The 23,883-nt window shown below is 39.7% G+C and overlaps 1 protein-coding gene across 2 annotated transcripts in view; it reads left to right on the top strand.

Annotated features, from left to right (window-relative positions):
* Positions 1-23,883, top strand: part of HIPK1 (homeodomain interacting protein kinase 1) — a 63,383-nt gene that overhangs the window by 22,223 nt on the left and 17,277 nt on the right. For both annotated transcript variants that reach the window (XM_049765659.1, XM_049765658.1), the window contains exons 3-8: positions 7,084-7,207; positions 14,393-14,512; positions 16,516-16,602; positions 19,282-19,466; positions 19,754-19,916; positions 21,841-22,066. In XM_049765659.1, the coding sequence (XP_049621616.1) occupies positions 7,084-7,207; positions 14,393-14,512; positions 16,516-16,602; positions 19,282-19,466; positions 19,754-19,916; positions 21,841-22,066 (905 nt within the window). The remainder of the gene's footprint in view (positions 1-7,083; positions 7,208-14,392; positions 14,513-16,515; positions 16,603-19,281; positions 19,467-19,753; positions 19,917-21,840; positions 22,067-23,883) is intronic.

Raw genomic sequence — 23,883 nt, 5'->3', positions numbered from 1 at the left:
GATCCCTGAGCACTAGAAATAGTTCCTGGGTCACATGGTAGCTTGCTTTGTATTAAGTTACTTTTTGAGGAATGGTGTTTTATAAGGTAATCAAACCATTTCTTCATTCGTCTCAGTATTGCATAAGGATTCTAGTTTCTTTAGATCATCACCAATACTTGCTTTTTAAAATTTTAATAACAGTCATCTTTGTAGAGTGAAATTATATCTCTTTTGTTTGTTTTTTGGGGTCACACCCGGCGGCGCTCAGGGGTTACTCTTGGCTCTATGCTCAGAAATCACTCCTGGCATGCTCAGGGGACCATATGGGATGCTAGGATTTGAACCACTGACCTTCTGCATGCAAGGCAAATGCCTTACCTCCATGCTATTTCTCCCCATATCTCATATTTTTGATTTGCATTTCCCTAATAGTTAGTGCCTGTATATGCTTACTTGGCCATATACATACATTTGTTCTTTTGAGAAACTTGAAGTCCTTTGTCCTTTTAGTTTATTTGTTTGGTTTTTGGACCATATCTGATGATGCTCAGAAGTTAGTACTGGCTCTGCACTCAGGAATCACTTCTGGAAGACTTGGGACCATATGGGATGCTGGAGATTGAACCTGGGCACATACAAGACAAGAGCCCAACCCACTGTGCTATCACTGTGGCCCCCTTTGTCCTTTTTGAATTGATTTTATGTTGTTAAGGTGTAGGAACTTTTTACATAGTCCACTTCTCACTTATCAGGATTTGCAATTTATAAATCCTTGTACTATTTTAGAAGTATTCTTTTTGTTCTGTTGATAGGATAATTTGTACAAAAGTTTTAAAACTTGGGCCCGGAGAGATAGCACAGTGGCGTTTGTCTTGCAAGCAGCCGATCCAGGACCAAAGGTGGTTGGTTCGAATCCCGGTGTCCCATATGGTCCCCAGTGCCTGCCAGGAGCTATTTCTGAGCAGACAGCCAGGAGTAACCCCTGAGCACCACCGGGTGTGACCCAAAAACCAAAAACCAAAAAAAAAAAAAAAAAAAAAAAAAAGTTTTAAAACTTGAATAAGTCCAGTTTTTTTCTTTCATTGTTGTTTGCCTTTGTTCAAGAAATCATTGCCAAATAAAGGTTATGAAATTTGCCCCTCCATCCCCAGTGTTTTCTTTTCTCTTACTTTTTGGGGGACCATATATCATTGTTTTTTAGGATTTACTCCTGTCTTTGCTCAAGGATTACTCTTGGCAGTATCCAGGGAACTAACTGTATGTCATGCTGGGGATTGAATCAGGACCTGATGTTTGCAGAGTCCCTGTGTGTTCTAACAGTTTTCTAGTTTTAGCTTTTATAAAGATCTGTGATCCAGTTTTGTTTTAATTTTAGAATATGGTATAAAGTTAGGATCAAGTTTCCCTTTTTGGCTTTTGCTTTTTCTGTTTTCCAAGCACTATTTGCTGAAAAGAACCTTTCTCCATTGTCTTGGCAACCTTTCTCCATTGTTTTGGCACCTTGGATAAAATCCTTTGTACATTGAAGTGTACATTTCTGGGTATCTGTCCTGTTCCCTAAGTCTATATGTTTGTTTGCAAGTCTGTACTACACTGTTTTATATATTTGTCGTTTTATAGTATTCTCTTGCAGTTATTTAGCTATTTTATTTAGCTACTTAAGATTCCATAAACATTTTAGGATTGATTTATTATTGTGAAAAACTTACTGGCTTTTGATAGGGATTGCACTGATTATTTTGGGTGGAATTATTTTAACGTTAAATCTTTTAATACACTCTTACTTACTTTTTTTTTTTTTATTTAGTTTTATAAGATGTCAGTCAGATGGACTAATGAAACTGAGCTTTTAGGTTTTGGTTTTATGCTGCCTGTGGTATCTTGGCAATTTTGAGAATCTCTCCTTTATTTGCTTATTCATGGTTTGGAAATTCTAATTGCTTTTCTTCTGACATTCTTTCTATTGAGCAACACCACAGCACCCACTCACATGCAGATATACAGCACTTCCACAGGTGCACTGAAAAGTTCAGTTGTGCATATGATTCTGAGCACTGGGGAAGTAAGAAGGAGATTGCAGCTGAGGTTCAATGACTCTTGCTTTCTTAGGTTTTCCTGTAGCCAGTTCCTGCAGGTGTTCTGTAACTAATTTTCTGCTCTGTCAAAAGCATTGAATTATCTTATGTGGCAGCAGAAATAATTAAAACACTGAACAATAGCAGAACAGTATAAATAAGATTTTATGAAGTTACATTTTGCGGCACTGGGTTGAGTATGGGTATAGATTGAGCCAGACCCATATATGTTTTAAGGACTATTCCCAGCTCTGTATTCATGTATTCTTATTACTTAGAGGACCATAGAGTTCTGGTGATTATATCAGAGGAAACAATCATCTTAAATCCCAAGTGTTTTTGTTTTTCTTTGGACCACACCCAGCTGTGCTCAGGGCCTATCCTGGCTCTCTTTTCAAGGGATCACAATAGCTCCCTGGGGGATTTTCTTTTAAAGGATTTTAGTGATAAATAATTCTGACTGCTTAACTTTCTCTAGTATGTAATTAATCAGAATAGTTTTCAGTGTTTGGTTGCTAGTATTTGCTCCTTCCTTATTTAAATAGAAATCATTCGAATATTTTGGTTCTGTGCTTAGAGGCTATTTTTGAGCATCTGTTGCTACTTGGGACTGGGCCTGGGTGCCAGGGATTGAACTCTTGCACTCGAGACATGTGTTCCTTCCTATTCTGAGATCTAATCTCGTTGGCTTTCTGATTTTCTTTTACAGTAAAATGAAATAATTTATAAGATTTTTTTTGGGCCACATCCGTTTGACGCTCAGGGGTTAACTCCTGGCTATGCGCTCAGAAATCACCCCTGGCTTGGGGGGGACCATATGGGATGCTGGGAATCGAATCCAGGTCAGTCCTGGGTTGGCCGTGTGCAAGGCAAATGCCCTACCACTGTGCTATCTCTCTGGCCCTTGTATTTTGTTTTAAAACTTCATTCTTTTCATGACTGATCCTGGAGAATGCACCTAAACATCAATGGGGTTTTTTTGGAGGGGGACGGTTGGCTGCCCAACTGTGCTCATGGCTTACACCTGGCTCTTTTTTCAAGGATACCTGTTGGCATGCCAGGTATTGAACCCAGGTCAGCACCATACAAGATAGCACCCGACCCACTGCACAGTATCTTTGGTTCCTAAAAATTTGTGGTCCACTGGTATTTAATTTTCTTTAGAGCCTTTAAAATTTTTTAATTTATTTTTAGGTTTTTGACTTTTGTACACCAGTGGTACTAGGGTTTATTCCTAATTCTGTGCTCAAGAGTTCACTTCTGACTAAGTTGAGGGGTCCCTGTAGGGTGCTTGGAATCAAACCCATCTTGGCCACATAGGAGTTCGTTAAAATTTTATCCTTTCAGAAAATCTTTGTTTAGTCCCTTTGAGTGAGTCTAACTTTGATGCTGGCTTTTTTTTTTTTTTTTTGTGGTTTTTGGGTCTCACCCGGCAGTGCTCAGGGGTTACTCCTGGCTCCATGCTCAGAAATTGCTCCTGGCAGGCACGGGGGACCATATGGGACGCCGGAATTCGAACCGATGACCTTCTGCATGAAAGGCAAATGCCTTACCTCCATGCTATCTCTCCGGCCCCAATCTTTCTTATTAATGTTTTTTGTTTTATTTTGCTGATAATATGCCAAAATATTAAGAGTTAACATAAATTTTTGCTACCATCCTGTGTTTATCGGCTCTGGTCATGGCTAAATGACCCAGGTAATGGAAATGTTATTTCTTTCCTGGCTTGGCATAAATGTAAATGACGACTACTTCCAAGAAAAGTTGCTGTCTTTAGGGCTTGTGGTTTGGCGACAGATTTGCCATATCTACAAGTTAGTGCATTTCCATCCTGAACAAACTTTCTTGTCTTAAAGCTGAACTCACTTTATTATGCATGGAAAGGCAGGGCTTAGAGAATGAAACTGTATTTCAGATCAGTTCTAAGAAAGCAATCTAATTTTGTGAGTGTGGAATTGCAGTTCCACTTCACCTACAGATGCAAGAAGTTAAACTGTGTAACTGTTCCCTTCTACTAGGTAGATCTGATGCTCTAAGATGGGCAGGAAGAGGAACTGGGTTGTAGGTGAAAATGTCTGGGTGAAGTTATTTTACATCAGTTTGCCCTGGGTTCCATTGAACTAGACTTTGTATCTTTGGAGAAATTCTTCAATTTAAAAAACTTGTGAGGGCCGGTGAGATAGCACAGCAGGAGGGTGTTTGCCCTGCACATAGCTGACCCAAGTCGGACCTGGGTTTGATTCCCAGCATCCCATATGGTCCCCTTAGTCTGCCAGGAGCGATTTCTGAGCACAGAGCCAGGAGTAATTCCTGAGCACTGCTGGGTGTGGCCCCAAAACCAAGAAACAAACAAAAAGAAATTTTGAAGCTGGGAAATTAAACAGCATTGATTGTTTTTTGTTCCATCTACCTATACAAATTAAGTTCTATTTTGTATTTCTTTAGGAATGAAACTAGGCTTTAGATATCCCACTGATTATATATATTTACCACCTTTAAAATAAAATAAATTATTAGAGGCTTGACTCCTTCCTATGACCTATGTTTTTGGGCTTTTTTCTTTTTGGTTTTTGGGTCACACCCGGCAGTGCTCAGGGGTTACTTCTGGCTCTATGCTCAGAAATTGCCCCTGGCAGGCTCGGGGGACCATATGGGATGCTGGGATTCGAACCACCATCCTTCTGCATGCAAAGCAAATGCCTTACCTCCATGCTATCTCTCCGGCCCCATGTTTTTGGGGTTTATTTAATTCTCTTCTGTAATATGGGAATAGCAAAATTAATCAACTTCCTATCAATTGATCCTTAGTAATGTTTTAAAGCCAGTTTTTATTTTTACTGTCATGATCGTGGAAATGACTTCTGCTCACTAAATTCCCTTTCAGTTTTAGAAGAGTTTTTATGTTCTCTCTCTCTCTCTCTCTCTCTCTCTCTCTCTCTCGGAGCTTTTATGTTTCTAAGTACTCCTACTCATCTAGTTTATTATTGTTGTCTTAAAAAATAATGCTGTAGTAGTTCAGGTTTAATTGAAATCTGAAATTAAGATTTAGCCACCTGTAATAGGATATTACTTTTTTGTTTGTTTTTATTTTTGTTTTTTGGGCTACCCCAAGTTGGACACTCAGAGATCACTCCTGGCTATATGCTCAGAAATCGCTCCTGGCTTGGGGGGACCATATGGGACGCCAGGGGATCGAACCGTGGTTCGTCCTATGCTAGCGCTTGCAAGGCAGACACCTTACCTCTCCGGCCCCTTACTGTTGTTTCTTTAGCTAACAAAATCACAAGCTCTTATCAGATAGTACTAAAGATGGTGGCATCAGTGACTCCACCCACAGATGCCAAATAAGTAAGTTTTAACAAGCCTAGCTTTGATGCTTTTCCTGTCTGAACATTCCATTCAGAAAGCTGGTAGACCCTGTGGCGTCTTCTAATTTCTGACCCCTGTTTTCTAAGGTCTAGCTGCTGTAATTACTTAGGGGAATCTTTTTTTCTTTGTAAAGAAACAGACACTTTCTGGGGCCTGAGCGGTGGCGCAAGTGGTAGGGCATTTGCCTTGCATGCACTGACCTGGGATAGATAGAGGTTCAATCCCCCCGCATCCCATATGGTCCCCCAAGCCAGGACCGATTTCTGAGCACATATCCAGGAGTAACCCCTGAGTGTCACTGGGTGTGGCCCAAAAAGCCAAAAAAAAAAAAAAAAGAAGAAGAAGAAGTAACAGATAGTTTCTTTTTATAGCCTCAATTTAAGATTGTTTAAATTTTTTATTTTGGGCCATGCCTGGCAATGCTCAGGGCCGACTGACTCCAGACTGTACTCAGGGATTAGTTCTGGTTAGGCTTGAACTATGTGTCCTACTAGAGATCAAACCTGGGTCAACAACGTGCAAGGCAAACACTTAAGGTTAGTATTAGAATATTCAGCTTTTCCACCAGACTGCTAGATTCAGATTCTAATTTTTCATTTAATTACCTTGATTTTGATGAGTTTCTTTCTTCTATAAATGACAATTATAATTTTGCATTAGATCTGTTAAAATATGTACACACATATATTCATAGTATTTCTTTGGTTCTTAAGATTCATGAGTAGGCATCTTACTTGGATTACTAATGAGAATGAATACTCTAACATAAACAAAATTCAAAGGTTTTGAGGTTTATTGGGCATGTTTTCGTTTTGGGGTTTTCAGGGGCACCCCCAAACATGAGCGAAGTACTAGTGAGAGCATTACTATTTGTACGTCAGTATCATAATAATAGCTGCCATTATTATTAATTTATTTTAAATTAAAAAAATCCTACACAGTAGGTATTCTTTGGGCCACATCCAACTGTATTCAGGGCCTACTCCTGGCTCTTTGCTCAGGGAGACTTTGGCGTACCATATGGTGTACCATGGATGAAACCTGGGTGAGGCCCTTTTTTATGGAGATGTGCATATCTTGCGATATTCAGGAGTTACTCCTGGCTCTGCACTCAGGAATCACTCCTGGCCGGCTCAGGGGACCAAATGGGATGCCAGGATTGAACCAAGGTTGCCTGTGTCCTACCTGGCTATTGCTCCTACCCCCCTTATAGATCTTAAATGATGGAACTAAGATTGAACCCTAATAAATCAGATCTATAGTCTGTAGTTTGTGCTGAAGACTAAAAAAGAATCTGAGCCTTTATTATTTCAAAATTCAGAAAGCTCTCAATTAAAAATAATTTTCTGAATTTGATATAAATGTATTGATTGGCAAGACTGGAAATGACCTAAGCATTTAAAAGCCCTTACTTAGACTGTAGCACATATGACTGCTTATATATTTTGTTTCAGGAATATTAATGTGTATAGGAATGGGGAAAATTCTGAACTCTAAACCCTTTCTGCTCCCATGAGTTCTGGGTGATAGGTTTTATACCAAAGAATGTTTTGGTCTCAAATCAATGAACTTGATATTAAGAAACTACAGTTAACAAATTTGGTATTTAACCTAATTTTCCCAAAATATGTTTAATGTTTACTTTTTTTTTTTCTAGAGCCCCTGAAATTGTTCTTGGATTGCCATTTTGCGAAGCTATTGATATGTGGTCGTTGGGCTGTGTGATAGCTGAGCTGTTCTTGGGATGGCCACTGTATCCTGGTGCTTCCGAATATGATCAGGTAAGTGTGTTCATGGGAATGGAAATGGAAAGCAAGAAGTTACTAATGAAGTAGTATGAAATGAAGAAGATACTAAGAAAGCATTTTTTTGTTTTGTTTTGTTTTTTGTTTTTGGGCCACACCCGGCGGTGCTCAGGGGTTATTCCTGGTTATCTGCTCAGAAATAGCTCCTGGCAGGCATGGGGGACCATATGGGACACCGGGATTCGAACCAACCACCTTTGGTCCTGGATCGGCTGCTTGCAAGGCAAACGCCACTGTGCTATCTCTCCGGACCCAGCATTTTTTAAATAGTAAAGAATGCATAGAATTTTCTCTACCTGCTTAGAGTTGCATTGGAATTTTCTAATATATTACTTTACTGTCTTGGGGGTTGGGGACCACGTCTCGTGGTTCTCTGTACTTAGGGATCAGTCCTGGCAGGGGCCTGAAGAAGGCTATATGTGGTACCAGGAAATAGAACACTGGTAGGCTTCATCCAAGGTAAACAACACTTTACCTACTGTACTCTCCAGCCTGATGGCTAGATTTTCTGGCAGATGTTCGTGAGTCTTGAAATCTAATGTATATACTCTCTAGCTAATTAGACTTCAAATTTGTTGGGAATGTTTATGTTCAATTTGCAGTCTTTGATTCCCTCTCTCTTCATTGTAGGTGATGATGTTACTGTTGCCATGATTAGGGTTCACACACATACCTGGCTGCAACGCTCACACTTTTTTAGTTGTGTAATTGTGTTGCTTACTAGGGTACGCCATCCTCTGCAGAGAGGCTCACTGAGGTTTGCACTTTTTTGTAAGTGTTGCATTCTCAGTCATTGGGTCTTGTGTTCTTATTGGAGATATTCATGAATGCCTGGGAGGGCCTCTGTGGTGCTCACTGTTGGTTGCACCTTATGGCAGTGGCACATTTTTTCTAGTGGTGATGCTTGTTTCCATTGTGTGTGTGTGTGTGTGTGTGTGTGTTTGTGAATTTTGATACACCTTCCTGGTGTGTGGCTGGAAATGACACCATCTGAATCATAGACTGAAGGCTATGAAACTCAAAACAGCAGAGATACTGGGATATTGGAGCATATAGGACAAGATGGCTTGACCACTTTCAAAAGGTACTCTAACCCCCCATGCTACACCTTTGGACCTTTAGTTGTTCATATAATAACTTACTATAGTCCTTTTTATTTACATATATGTGGGGCTTTATTGTGGCTTTATTTTATGTGAAAGCAGTTTTTGTTAACTTTTCATTGTGCCTTCATAATTAATTTCTTTTTTTGGGGGGGGGGTTTACACCTGGCGACGCTCAGGGATTACTCCTGGCCATGTGCTCAGAAATCGCTCCTGGCTTTGGGGATCATATGGTACTCCAGAGGATCGAACCGCAGTTCATTTTAGACTAGCACTGGCAAGGCAGATGCCTTACTGCTCTGCGCCACTGCTCCGGCCCCTTGATTTCTTTCTTTCTTTTTTTTTTTTACCTGTCCTATTAAGATATTTGTATTTTCATCCCCTAAGTGTATCACTGTAGGAAAATTAGAAAATAAAAAGTGAACCGGGGCTGGAGAGAGTATAAGGCTGCTGAGGAACCCTGCACCCATCGCTCTTCGTGGCAAGCTTCCTACCCTGGTCAGGTTCTCTTGGCCCTCATCTCTATTGTCTGGGTATTATTACCATACTACCTTTTGTTTTTCTTATATCCCACAAATGAGTGAAATGATTTTATGTCTATCCTCCCTCTGACTCATTTCACTCAGTATAATAATATTCATTATATTCATCCATGTATAATATAATAATATATGTATAATATTCATATCCATCCATGACTTTACTTTTTTCCTAATAGATGCATCATATTCTGTTTCCTAGATATACCACAGTTTCCTTAGCCACTCCTCTGTTCTTGGGCACTTGGGTTGTTTCCAAATACTGTCTGTTATAAATAGTGCTTTGACGAACATAGGAATGCAGATGACTTCTGCATGGTATTTTTGTTCCTAGGGTTTATTCCTAGGAATAGTATTGCTGGATAATATAGGAGCTCAATTTCTAGATTATTTTTGAATTTTTTAAAATATTTTTGGTTTTTGGGCCACACCTGGTGACGCTCGGGGGTTATTCTTGGCTATGCGCTCAGAAATCTCTCCTGGCTTGGGGGACCATATGGGATGCTGGGGGATGGAACTGTAGTCCATCCTAGGCTAGCTCATGCAAGGCAAATGCCCTACCACTTGCGCCACCATTCTGGCCCCATCAATTTCTAGTTTTTTGAGAAATAATCCATGTTGTTTCCCAAAAAGGCTGAACCAGTTGACATTCCCATCAGCACTGAATGAGTCTCTTTTTCCTGAGTTCGTGCCAGCACTGGTTGTTCTTGTTTTTTGTGGTGTGTGCCAGTCACTGTGGTGTGAGATGATACTCATTGTTTTGATTTGCATCTCCCTGATGATTAATTATGTGGAACATTTTTTTTTGTATCTTTTGGCCATCTATTTCTTGAGGAAATGTCTTCATTTCTTTTCTCATTTCTTTTCCCCATTTTTGAATGGGTTAGATGGTTTTTTTTTCTTGCTAAGTTTTATCAGACCTTGTATATCTTAGATATTAAGTTCTTATCAGATAGGACTGTGAATGGTTTTCCTGATTCTGTAGCTAGTCTTTGTTTGCTATCACTGTTTCCTTTAAAGTGCAAAAGCTTCTAAATTTAATGTAGTACCATTTATTTATTTTTTCTTCCACTTGCTTGGACAGTGATGTTTCATCCTTGAAGACGTCTTTAGTTTCAATGTCATGGAGTGTTGTTGTCTATGTTTCCCCTATGTACTTTATAGTTTCAGGTCTGATAATCAAGGTCTTTAATCCATTTTGATTTGACCTTTGTGCCTGGTATTAAAGAGAGTCTGAGTTCATGTTTTGCATGTAGTTGACCAGTTTTCCCAACATCACTTGTTGAAGAGGCTTTCCTTGCTCCACTTTGTATTTTTTGCCCCTTTATCAAAGATAAATTGATTATATACCTGGGGTCAGTCTCAGAATACTTAAGTCAATTCCTTTGATCTGAGAGTCTGTCTTTATTCCAATGTCATGTTTTTGTTTGTTTGTTTGTTTGTTTTTGGGTTACACCCTGCAGCGCTCAGGAGTTACTCCTGGCTCTACACTCAGAAATCGCCTCTGGTGGGTTCCAGGGACCATATAGGATGCCAGGATTCGAACCACCGTCCTTCTGCTGCATGCGAGGCAAATGCCTTACCTCCATGCTATCTCTCCGGCCCCCACTGTCCTCTTTCATGCAAAGCAAATGCCTTGCCGTTGTACTATCTCTCTGGCCCCCCATATCATGATGTTTTAATCACTACTGTTTTACAGTATTCCTTCCTTCCTTCCTTCCTTCCTTCCTTCCTTCCTTCCTTCCTTCCTTCCTTCCTTCCTTCCTTCCTTCCTTCCTTCCTTCCTTCCTTCCTTCCTTCCTTCCTCCCTCCCTCCCTCCCTCCCTCCCTCCCTCCCTCCCTCCCTCCCTCCCTCCCTCCCTCCCTTCTGTTCTTCTTTTCCTTCTTTCTTTTTATTTTTTCCTTTTGTCATACTCAGTGGTGCTCAGGGATTATTTCTGGCTGTAAACTCAGGATTACTCATGGTAGACGCAGGAGGGCCATATATGATGCTGGGCATCGAACTCAGATTGGCTCTATACAGGGCAAGCATCCTACATGCTATAGAATTGAACTCTGGTCAGCCACGTACAAGGCAAACACCTTATCTGCTATTATCTCTCTGGCCCACTTCTTTTCCTGTAGAACATTTTTTTTTTATATAGAATAAGGCTACAAACCTTATTGGCTTCATTTGAGCACAGGTTAAGAATATGCATTGGTGGCTAGAGAAGAGAGCACAGGAAATAGAGCATTTACCTTGTATAGGGCTGACCTGGGTTCAATCCTCAGCATCTATTTCATCCTCTCAGCCTTACTGGGACTACTAATACCTAATGCAGAGCCAGGAGTAAACCCTGTGCACTTCTTTGTGTGGCCCCCAAATCAAAAAAATTATTAAAAAGAGAAAATGTTTCCTTCCATCACAACTGTTTATGTCTTACTCCTTTGTTAAACATGCTATGTGAGTAGACAAGAATGCTGCTTCAGGGCCCGGAGAGATAGCACAGCGGCGTTGGTTGCCTTGCAAGCAGCCGATCCAGGACCAAAGGTGGTTGGTTCGAATCCCGGTGTCCCATATGGTCCCCCGTGCCTGCCAGGAGCTATTTCTGAGCAGACAGCCAGGAGTAACCCCTGAGCACCGCCGGGTGTGGCCCAAAAAACAAAAACAAAAACAAACAAAAAAATAAAGAATGCTGCCTCACCTATCATTCAATCAGTCACACAATCATCTCATATCACTTCCTCATGAAGCTAGGTGTTTTTACTACTGGTATAGGCCACTTTAGTTCCTTATTTTGTATATTTTTATATAAGCCTATTTTTTTTTATAATGTCAATTCTGTTTGAATTATATGTTTATTACATGTCTCCTTTATTGGACTGCATTGTCTATAAAGAGAACAAGAACCATGTCATTAAAAATTTACTACCGCTTGGCTTAATAAATATTTATTGAAAGGTTGAATGTATATGTGCTGTATGTAGTTATATTTTAAATAAAAATAGGAGGCTGTAGAGAGTACATCTATTATATTTCATGAAATCTCAGGCCCTGTTGGTTGAAAGGTGCCTTATACTTGGGCCTGGCAGATGGTCATCTCCCCGGAATGTAGGAGATAGGAATTGAAGTCAGGCAGCTAAGCATTATCTCTACCTCTTGGGCTATCTGCCAGCTTTATTCTTACCATTTTAATTGTGATAGTATTTCATAGATAACAATATAAATACAGGAGGGAAGATATGTAGGGTGAGATTGGCCCAAAGAGAATGGTCCCAGAGAAAAATTCCTGGATGGAATGACATGAAATGGGTCCAGAATATGTCTCTAAGTTATATAGCAGACATTTGGAGCTCCCTGCTGTTCCTCAAGTCCTTGTTTTACTATCTTGCATGCCTTACACTCAATGTAAAGTGCTCAGATGATACAAAAGGAGGTTTTTCACTCTTTCAGTTTATCCATCCGATTTAAAGGCAGCTATATATTCCAGCCTCCTGTTCCTTCCCTTTCTCTCTTTACATAAGGTTTCTTTGAAATTTAGCCATCTAGTTTACTGTCCTGTTTTCAGTCTTGACTGCCTGAAGACAAGATCTTGAATGCTCTATAATAAAAGTACAGATTTTATCCTAATTAAAAAAAATTCCTCTTGTATGAAAAAGATACTTATATTTTAGATATTTAGCCACACTTTTGTTTTGTATAAATGCCAAATAGCTCTCAAAGATTTGAAGCAATATTTTGTTATTAGTTAAATTTGTCTCTTATAACAGGCCAATTTTGGCTTGTAAGCTGATTTTTGTTTTATACTCTTCAATGTGAAGGATCCCAAAAGCTCTATCCATATAACTTACATCTATTACTATATGTATCTACATTAGAAATAAGAATGGGAATGGTCTCAATAGTTAAAAATTCAAAAAGAAAAAAGAAATAAGAATAAAGGGCCCAGAGAGAAAACTGGCTAGAGCATGTGCTTTGCAGCCAGAAGACCCAAGATTTGATCCCTAGCAGAAAATGTATCCATGTACCACCAGGATCACCCCTGAGCACTGAGCTGGGAATAACCTCCAGTATCACTGGGTATGACACCAAAATAAAAAGACTGATGATTTTTGTGAGGAGAGATGGAAATTAAGATGTTTACATATTTAGAAGTTTTTTTTTTATTTCATTGTAATTAGAGTCATTTGTATATGGAGGGAGAACAGTAAAAACAAAACAACAAAAAACCCCATGTATTGTTCTTATAAAGTAGGGGAAAGAAGCCTACCACCTCCTTTGTTCCTCTTATGGGTAGAAAGAGTTGCAGAAGCAAGTAAATATGTGAACAATAGGGCCCGGAGGAGATAGCACAGCGGCATTGCCTTGCAAGCAGCCGATCCAGGACCTAAGGTGATTGGTTCGAATCCCGGTGTCCCATATGGTCCCCCGTGCGTGCCAGGAGTAACCCCTGAGCACCACCGGGTGTGGCCCAGAAACCAAAAAAAAAAAAAAAATAAAAAATAAAAAAATGTCAACAATAAAATTGGGACATTTTTAAGATACAGGAAAATACAAGTAGATGTTAACTTAGCTGTCAGAGCAGTGACATCATCACCTATCACCTCGGGAAATCTATACCCATGAGAAAAGAATAAAATATGAAGATAACGTCTTAGTGTTATAAAATTATTTTTTTACTTCTAGACCTGGGATATCCGGATAATGGGAACCTCCAGTTTCCTAGGGCTTCACTTTGAAAACTGCTGGCCTTGTTTCTAGGGTTATTTTTTAATTTAATAAATCCATATCTATTTTGTTAGCTGCATAATTTTTCAAATGTGTTTTATATTTTTAAATATCTTTATTTATGCGATTTGATTACAAACATGATTGTAGTTGGGTTTCAGTCATGTAAAGAACACTCCTCTTCACCAGGGCAACATTCCCATCACCAATGCCCCAAATCTCCCACCTCCCTACCCCCCTAGATTTTCAGTAAAAGTTGGATGAACAAAGTAACTGCCCTTTGACAGCAGAATTAAAAGAACTATAGTTAGTGCTTAATTCTATGTTATGAAAGGTAAATTAATAACAGTTTATTTAAGGAAGAATTGACAAGAGCTGAAATAACCAAGGGAAAGAATAGATTGATGGAAATTTTTTTTTTGATCTTTTAAAGTGATCCTGTATCAGAAACCAAAACAAACATTGGTAAGCATGAAACAGTGTTTGTTGGAAATTATTCTGTACTGGAAATGTCCTAGTTTTCTGGACTTAGTATTGGAAAGTCTATAAATAAACAAAAATCACTCTATTTTTCTAAGTGAGCTTTCCTTGCAACTAACAGATGGAGTAACAATGAAGTCAAGGAATAAATAGTTGTGAATTAATTATCATGTTTTAACAGATATTTTCAGTCATACATACATTGAGGAGTAGCTAATAATAATGTTTTTCTGTAAATGTTTCTTGAATCATTTAGCTTTCACTTCAATAGAGAACTGGGCATTTTTTGATTTCTTTTTTTATAAGTATTTTGATGATTTTGATTTTTCAGATTCGTTACATTTCACAAACCCAAGGCTTGCCAGCGGAGTATCTTCTTAGTGCTGGGACGAAAACGACGAGATTTTTCAACAGAGATCCTAATTTGGGATATCCACTCTGGAGGCTTAAGGTAAGTCTACCCTGTTAGCTTTCCTGCATTCCTCACTCCTAACTTTGGATTTAGAGTCCAGTTATGAAATTCTTGAGGTTCATAAGGGAAACGGAAGAGAAGATGTATGTTTAGAAGAGGAATACTTTGAAAAGTCTTTTCCTCCTTATCTTTAGCCTTAGAAACAAGGCATTCATAGGGCATGGAGAGGGCTCATCTGGTGATCACATGCTTTGCCTGCAGGAGCTGTGCCAAGAGTATTCCAAGTGGCCCAACAAAAACAAAATGAAACATCAACTACCAGTTCTGGTGACAGAGATCATGTTGTATATTTATTTCAAAAGGGACAAGCAGAGTAATGCTCAGTAATCAGTCTTAGGAAGAATGGAATGATTTAATAATAACTTTCTTGTTTGGGAGCCTGCCTACACTTATCGGCCTCAGGGCTGACTCCTCGCCCTGCGCAGGAATTACTCCTGACAGGCTCTGCAGACCTTATAGGTACCAGGAATTGAACCCAGTCAGTTGTGTGCAAAGCAAACCCAGCAGGAGCTTTTTTTCCTCTTTTTTTTTTTTTAATTGTTTTGGACCATACCCAGCAATGCTCAGGGGTTACTCCTGGTGGCTCGGCACTCAGAAATCATTCCTGGTGGTCTTGGGAGACCTTAGGAGAGGCTGGGGAGTGGGGAACTATACATCTTGTTGTGTGCAAGACAAGTAACCTACCCACTGTGCTGTCACTCTGACCCGAGCAGTGCCAAATCTTATTTATTTATTTATTTATTGATTGGTTTTTGGGCCACACCTGGTGATGCTCAGGGGTTACTCCTGGCTATGTGCTCAGAAATCGCTCGTGGCTTGGGGGACCGTATGGGCATGCAAGGCAGATGCCTTACTGCCACACCCGGCAGTGCTCAGGGGTTACTCCTGGCTGTCTGCTCAGAAATAGCTCCTGGCAGGCACGAGGGACCATATGGGACAAGGGATTCAAACCAACCACCTTTGGTCCTGGATCGGCTGCTTGCAAGGCAAACACCGCTGTGCTATCTCTCCGGCCTGAGAATTCTTTTTTTTTTTTTGCCGGGGGATTGAGCCGCGGTCCATCCAAGGCTAGTGCAGGCAAGGCAGGCACCTTACCTCTAGCGCCACCACCAGGCCCTGAGAATTCTTTTTTTTTTTTTTTTTGGTGTTTGGGCCACACCCGGTGTTGCTCAGAGGTTACTCCTGGCTGTCTTCTCAGAAATAGCTCCTGGCAGGCACGGGGGACACCGGGATTCAAACCAACCACCTTTGGTCCTGGATCGGCTGCTTGCAAGGCAAACGCCGCTGTGCTATCTCTATGGGCCCGAGAATTCTTTTTTTTTTTTTTTGGTTTTTGGGCCACACCCTGTGACGCTCAGGGGTTACTCCTGGCTATGCGCTCAGAAGTTGCTCCTGGCTTCTTGGGGGACCATATGGGACGCCGGGGGATCGAACCGCGGTCCGTCCTAGGCTAGCGCAGGCAAGGCAGGCACCTTACCTCCAGCGCCACCGCCCGGCCCCTGAGAATTCTTAATATTACAAAAGCCATGGTTTTCTATGCCAAGAGTGTGTCCTGCCTACCAGCTAGCATTTGCAATATCATTATATTTGGAAGTTGCTTTCTCTTACCAACCATTAAGGATTTTTTTTATTGAATCACCTTGAGATAAGGTCTAAAAAATTGTTGATGATTGTTTCTGTCGTACATTGTTTCCAATAGTCACATCAGTGTCCATTTCCCTTCGGTCTGTTCTTCCCCATGCTCTGCCAACCCTAGCCTGCCTCTATGGCAAGTAATTCTCATTCTCTCTCAGATATTCTGTATTGCTGCTTATGTATTTATTTTATCATTGTTGAAGAGGTGGTGGGCTAGTGAGGTCACATTCTTGAATAAAAGCTTTTCTGGTTATGTATTATTTGGTGGTGGCACTTGTTTTTGTAACCTTTGATTTAGAATGAAATATGAATGTAACATGCAAATGATACTTAAATTTTTTTTATAGACACCTGAAGAACATGAAATGGAGACTGGAATCAAATCAAAAGAAGCTCGAAAGTACATTTTTAATTGCTTAGATGACATGGCTCAAGTGAGTAAAGAAAGTTTCAGGGAGGGGCAAATGAAATACTGTGGCAAGTAGCGTGCCTGCTCCCTTTACATGCAGCCGACCTGAGTTTGACCCTTGGCACCATGATATGATCCCCAGAGCACCTCCAGGGGTGGCCTAAAACCCACAAAAGTAAAGTTTCAGAAAGCCATATAATTATTTCTTAAATTAGAGACACTGCTTTTGGTTATATTACAGATTTAATCTCTGATCTTTATGTTTTCATTTTTTGTGGGGATAATGCATTTGCAAGCTATTATTGATTCAACAAGCTATTGGTTATTGGTTATTGGTTCAGCAAAGGCTACTTTAAGGATTCTATGTTTTGCTTTAGCTTACTGGTTTGTTGAAGTATTTTGAAATATTGCTTAAAGAATTTTTTTCCTGTTCATTTTATGGGCTAAATATTTACATAGCCACTTTATATTCATGTTCATGTTTCAAACTCTTTAAATGCTTTGCGTATTATTATTGTTATTTCAGTTTTTGGTTATTGGATCACACCTGGCAGCACTCTGGAGTTGTTCCTGGCTCTTTGCTCAGAAAAGAGCCTTAACCTTAACCTTAACCTGGCAAGTTTGGGGCGGGGAGCATATGGGATGCCTGGAATTGAACCTGAGTATTCCAAGTGGGCTGTGCGTTTCAAGGCAAACACCCTACTGCTGTGCTCATTCTCCGGCCCCTGAATATTATTATTTAATATTTTCAGTATTAATAACTTAAAAATAGCTGTTATTTCTGCTTGTGTGAGCCAAATATTGAAGACTAAAATTTTTGCATTCAACTTTTTTCTACCAACAAATGCTACTAAATGAAAGTTCTTAATTAGGTGGTATAAGAGCTTCTACCTGTCAAGATAATTATACTGGTGTAGAATATATTGTTTCAGATTTTTCTCTTGAACACTATGTAGTTTTTTAAAATAATTTTTATTGAGACCAATGTAAATTACAAGTCTTTTACAGTAGTATTTCAGGTACATAGTGACAATGAATTAGGGCCACTACCAATGTTGATCTCCCTCCTCCATAGTTCTCAGCTTGTCTCCCCTACCTCCACCCTTAGCCCCCTGGACTGCTAGTGTAACAAGTTCCTTTTGTGTATAAGTTGGGTCTCTTGATTCTGTTGTTGTTGACTTTGGCTTGGGTACTTAGGTTTGACCATTTTTGATTTCCACTCAGTGCTCCTGAGACAGCTTGGCCCATGCATTCCATCCACTTTTTTTTCCCCCTCAGTTTGTAGGAAGACATAGAAATATGAGGCAGAGGGCCTGGAGAGATAGCACAGTGGCGTTTGCCTTGCAAGCAGCCCATCCAGGACCAAAGGTGGTTGGTTCGAATCCCAGTGTCCCATATGGTCCCCTGGGCCTGCCAGGAGCTATTTCTGAGTAGACAGCCAGGAGTATCCCCTGAGCACTTCCGGGTGTGGCCCAAAAACAAAAACAAAACAAAAAAAAAAGAAATTTGAGGCAGAACAAAATGACTCATGTTCTATGGTTCTGTAAAAATAAAGTAGGTGGGAGCTTCTGTCTAGAAATTATAAACCCCAAGGTCTTTATGGTACCAGGAAACATTCTACTCAGTTGTGGTTATCATCAAAGTCAATCCTCTATGTAGAGATCTTGGATTTTGTACAGATCCTAGCTCAAAGCCTAGGCTTGAGTCTTTCTTTATGGTCCCAGGAAAAGTTCTGCTCAGTCATGGTTATTGTAGTCCGTCTTCTGTAATTAGTGATCTTGGGTTTTGCACAGATCCTAGGACGGAGGGTCTTCTGATATCATCTCACCATAAGGTGATGAGCTAGGGCAACCTGCCCTTAGATCAAAATTGTTGCTGTTTTCTCATCATCAGGGTATCATATGAACCTACCCTGGCTCAATTTGGTGCCAGAGCTGATATTAGGGCCTCCCCCCCAACCCCCCCCCCCCCGTGTGTGTGTGTGTGTGTGTGTGTGTGTGTGTGTGTGTGTGTGTGTGTGTTGATTCCTGGTGTTGGTGTAGGAAACTGTGCCAGTTCTAATGTTGGGATCCGGGGTTTGGGGTTGGATAGTTGATGTTTAAACACTTGAGGTCTAAGTCGAGTCCTCATGACAACTGTTCAGAGTGGAAGGCACACCTGTATTATAAGATTTATGGGTTCTTATCCTTATTAGATAAGATATTAGATATGTTTCTATACCTAAGTTTTTCCCATTTTAATGTGCCTATGCAAAAAGGAACGATGCCATATTATTAGTGCTTTTGGGGGTAAAAATGACAAGCTATACAATCTCTGTGCTCTGGTTTTGACTTGAGCTCTTATCCCAAGCAAGACTTTTCTACTAGAATTTCTTACTAAGCAGAATCAAAACAAGCCAAAAACAAGGGGTGGGAGGATGGAGGAGGCTACCTCTACATATGGAAATAAATGCACTAATAGTTATAACTATTAAGGAAATAAACATAAAAAGATAATATTGATATCCCAATTAAGTCTTCTGAGATAGTCTGAGGGGAGTCTAAAATCCAGGGCACATTTTTGTCCTGCACCATGGCCTTATGGAGTCTTAGAAATTATTTGCAGCAGTAAGGGACAAGGTAACACTGTATAGTTTGTAAAGAAAATGTAGATCATGTCAGCATTAAAGGTTAAGTGTGTAATACTTGTCAATTTTCTTTGGAAGGTGAATATGTCTACAGACTTAGAGGGAACAGACATGTTGGCAGAGAAGGCAGATCGAAGAGAATATATTGATCTGTTAAAAAAAATGCTAACAATTGATGCAGATAAGAGAATCACTCCTCTGAAAACTCTGAATCATCAGTTTGTGACAATGGCTCACCTTTTGGATTTTCCACACAGCAATCAGTGAGTATGATATGGTTTGGGGCATTTTGCCATGACCTAGTTTTCTGTTGAGAAACCATCTTATAAATAAGTGACTACCACTGAGCAGCCCCTTTTTGCTTGCATATTTTGCTCACTGGTGTTTCTTTTTCATTGATTAAGAATTAGATCTGTTTATTTTGGTCACAAAATATTTATTTTAAGTACTTGGGGAAAATGATCCTGATTTGTATTAATTTTGAATTTCAAGCTGTGAATTTCATTCTCATTCATTTCAATGAATTTTCCATCTCTTTTTTTTTTTTCAGTGTTAAGTCTTGTTTTCAGAACATGGAGATCTGCAAGCGGAGGGTTCACATGTACGATACAGTGAGTCAGATCAAGAGCCCATTCACTACTCACGTTGCCCCCAATACAAGCACAAATCTAACCATGAGCTTCAGCAACCAACTCAATACAGTGCACAATCAGGTATTCAATATATGATTTTGGGATCTTAAAACTGAATGAGGTAGAAATTAGCCAGAGCATCAGGCAAGGCAAAGCAAAAGTCTTTACTTTTGGTGGTCTTGTTGCTAAGAATTCTTTTGGAGAAAAATAAAAGGAAAATTTCTCGGGTTATTGTGAGGAAAGGGAAGGAAATATGTTGTCAGGCAGTGCTTAGGAGGTCCTGGGGCCTGTCCATCGATACTTGGTCAGCCAGGCCAGATGATTCAAGGCTTGGATCCTACGATGTACTGTTTTAGTTCAGCAGTGCCAAAGGGCTTCCAGTTTTGGGGGAAAAATTTATTTTGAAGTTTCGGTTGTGTGGACATACCTAGCAGTATTCTTGGCTTTCTCCTGGCTCTGCTTGGGAGGACTATATATTACCAAAATCATAGATCCTTGAGCCAGGATTTACTACCATGCAAGGCAAGTGCCTTAACCCTCCCATACTTTCTCTGTTCTATCAAGAAGAATATTCAGTGAGGCTAAAATGGACAGGGTGGGTTGATAGTACCTATATTATATGCTCCAAAAATTAAGTATAAGAACCACATCTTTGGCTGGATAGTCCTTTGCATAGTGAAATCAATGAAACTTGGCTGTGCTTATTATTGCAGTTAGTTGGATTTGCCTTTTCTACGTTGGTTATTTACCTAATTATAAAATTTACTACCTGAGACATTATGGGGTTAAATTAATGTTTCCTTTATTAAACTAATGAGAGAGGTCCCTCACCCTCATTGAGACTTGGTACCTGTGTCATTGATCTTATATAATCATGTATCGTTTTTTTTTTAAATACATACAATCATATATCTCAATTTTCAGAATACATATATTTGACTTTTGTAAATGATTTATTCTCCATTATATGTCTCATATTTTTTGGAGGATATATTCAATATTTTTCTTTCTGTGCTATAATTTTAAAAATATTAAAAAATTTGGGGCCAGAAAGATAGCACAGCGGTAAGGGTGTTTGCCTTGCAAGCAGCTGATCTGGTATGAATCCGGGGATCCCCCGAGCCTGCCAGGAGCGATTTCTGAGCACAGACTCAGGAGTAACGCCTGAGCGCTTCTGGGTGTGACCCAAAACTCCCCCCAAAATAAAAAATTTTTTTTTATTTAAATAATTTTTTTATTTTTAATCCTTTGAACTTCACTCATTCTATCTTTTTTTTTTTTTTTTTTGGTTTTTGGTTTTTGGGCCACACCCAGCGTTGCTCAGGGGTTACTCCTGGCTGTCTGCTCAAAAATAGCTCCTGGCAGGAACGGGGGACCATATGGGACACTGGGATTCGAACCAACCACCTTTGGTCCTGGATCGGCTGCTTGCAAGGCCTGTGCTATCTCTCCGGGCCCCACTCATTCTATCTTTGCACGAAACTACCAGTCTACTCTATTTTTGGGTTTGGTCAGGTGTACCCAATTGTTAATCTTAAGGATTTTGCAATTTATTTGCTAAACAGTGATATTTATATTTATCTTAGTTTCTGAAGAACTTAAGAAGGCTTCCTAATTTGGGGCCAGAATCTACTTCCCTTTGCTTTTTCTTAGTAGTTGTTACCATCTACACTACTATCTAGTCAAGCAAGCCTTTTAAAATGAAAGAGTATATAAGGTGTTGGTGGGCTTGTATATCCACAGCCTTTTAACTGAAAAAAGTGTAGACATTTATATAGCCCTCACCAATGCAAGGCCATTTTTCAGTTTGTTTTCTTACTCAGCTTATACTTTGCCCTGAATGGAGAGATTTGAACTATTTTAAAAATCATTTCTAAAACAGCTAATGTCACATTTTTATAGTTTTCTTGACTAGGTATTAAATATCTATTTAATCGAAGAAATATTGTGACTTACACATTGGATCAGTCTGTAGCTGTCATTCTTTTTGTTTTATATTTTTTAGGCCAGTGTTCTAGCTTCCAGTTCTACGGCAGCAGCGGCTACTCTCTCTTTGGCCAATTCAGATGTCTCACTGCTCAACTACCAATCAGCTTTATATCCGTCATCTGCAGCACCAGTTCCTGGAGTTGCCCAGCAGGGTGTTTCCTTGCAGCCGGGAACAACCCAGATTTGCACTCAAACAGATCCGTTCCAACAAACATTTATAGTGTGTCCACCCACTTTCCAAAGTGAGTAAGGAAATTCCTGTTTCTTATGATATTGTAGTATTATATCAGATCTCCCTGCTTTTTTGTTTTATTATCTAGCTATTTACCTTTGACATTGTTCAATTTCGATGCTGAAATAACGAAAATGAACAGAGTGGATATAATCCTTTCACTTTATCTTTATGCTACTCCCTAACATAGGACATGAATTTAATTCATGCTTTCTTAGCTCATTGAGATCTTGAACTGATGTCTTGCTTCTTTTAGAGCCTTGTATCTTACACTATGCAGATTACAACTTGAGAAAAGTTGAAAGCATATTGCTGTATTTTAAGTCTTATTTACACTATTAACCCATTTTTAGATAAAAATAGTTTTTCAAATAGCAGGTAATTTTATTCTAAAATATAATTATGTGGACCTTTTTAGGCCTCTTAAAATTTTTTGTTTTTTTGTTTTTTGTTTTTTGTTTTTGGGCCACACCCGGTAACGCTCAGGGGTTACTCCTGGCTATGTGCTCAGAAGTTGCTCCTGGCTTGGGGGACCATATGGGACACCGGGGGATCGAACCGCGGTCCGTCCAAGGCTAGTGCAGGCAAGGCAGGCACCTTACCTTTAGCGCCACCAAAATTTTTTAAGTTAAAAAATCTAGATCGGGGCCAGTGAGGTGGCGCTAGAGGTAAGGTGTCTGCCTTGCAAGCTCTAGCCAAGGAAGGACCGCAGTTCAATCCCCCGGCGTCCCATAGGGTCCCCCCAAGCCAGGGGCAATTTCTGAGCGCTTAGCCAGGAGTAACCCCTGAGCATCAAACGGGTGTGGCCGAAAAACAAACAAAAAAATCAAGATCATTTTTATTGAACTGAAAAAAATCTATACATTGAGTTACTTGTATGGGTAAGGCATTATGATTATGTTCTTCAGCCTATAAATAATATTGTTCCTATATACTTTTCTGAACAGAGGAATAGACTAGCTAAAGCGGGAGGCTCTGGCCCAGCTGTTGCTTTAAGATTTTAAGTTTTACAATCCCATCCTTCATCATTTTTTCATGTATAATCCATTTTGTTCCAGATCCTTTTCTCCCTGAAATATAGGAACATTTTTATTTAAGGAGCTGGTGAGGCCACTTAAAAGGCTACATAATTTTAAGGATATTTTGAAATTTTGGACTTTCCCAAAGTCAAGGGCAATACCCTATGAATTAAAATTGGGATTCAGGCTTTTTATATCTCTTTTTACATAGAAGTCGGTAACATTTTTAACTTTTTACTTTAGGTACTGATTGACTGTGACTCATTTGTTTGTTTGGTTTCTGACAGAGTTGGAGCAAGCAGAAGGAAAAGGGGGGTTAGGGGAGTCTGAGTACAGGAGAGCGATAGCGATGTAAACCAGGGAGAAACAACAGGGAGAGCGGAAGAGCAGATGCAAAGCCTGTAAATGCAAATTTAGCACATTTAGCATAATTTATCAAATTATTTCTATGTTCACTTTATTTATAATAGTAACTTCTATACTTGGATTACCTATGTTTAGTGGCTTTTCTATTGAATTTAGGATAGCAACCCCTTCCCTGTAGCCTTTTAGAAAGTAAGTTTCATTAGAACAGTTTTTTGTTTTTTTTTTTGTTTGTTTTTTGGGCCATACCCAGTGACACTAAGGGTTTACTCATGGCTATGTGTTCAGAAATCTCTCCTGGTTTGGGGGATCATATGGGATGCTGGGGATCAAACCAAGGTCTGTCCTGAGTCAGCCGCGTGCAAGGCTATTGCTCTGGCTCCTCATTAGGAGCTCCTCATTTATGTGGAATTTTGAAGTTCTCTGGTTCTTCTCAGATGACATT

Source organism: Suncus etruscus, chromosome 19, assembly GCF_024139225.1.
Source record: "Suncus etruscus isolate mSunEtr1 chromosome 19, mSunEtr1.pri.cur, whole genome shotgun sequence".
NCBI lineage: Eukaryota > Metazoa > Chordata > Mammalia > Eulipotyphla > Soricidae > Suncus > Suncus etruscus.
This window is presented reverse-complemented; position numbering and strand designations above follow the sequence as displayed.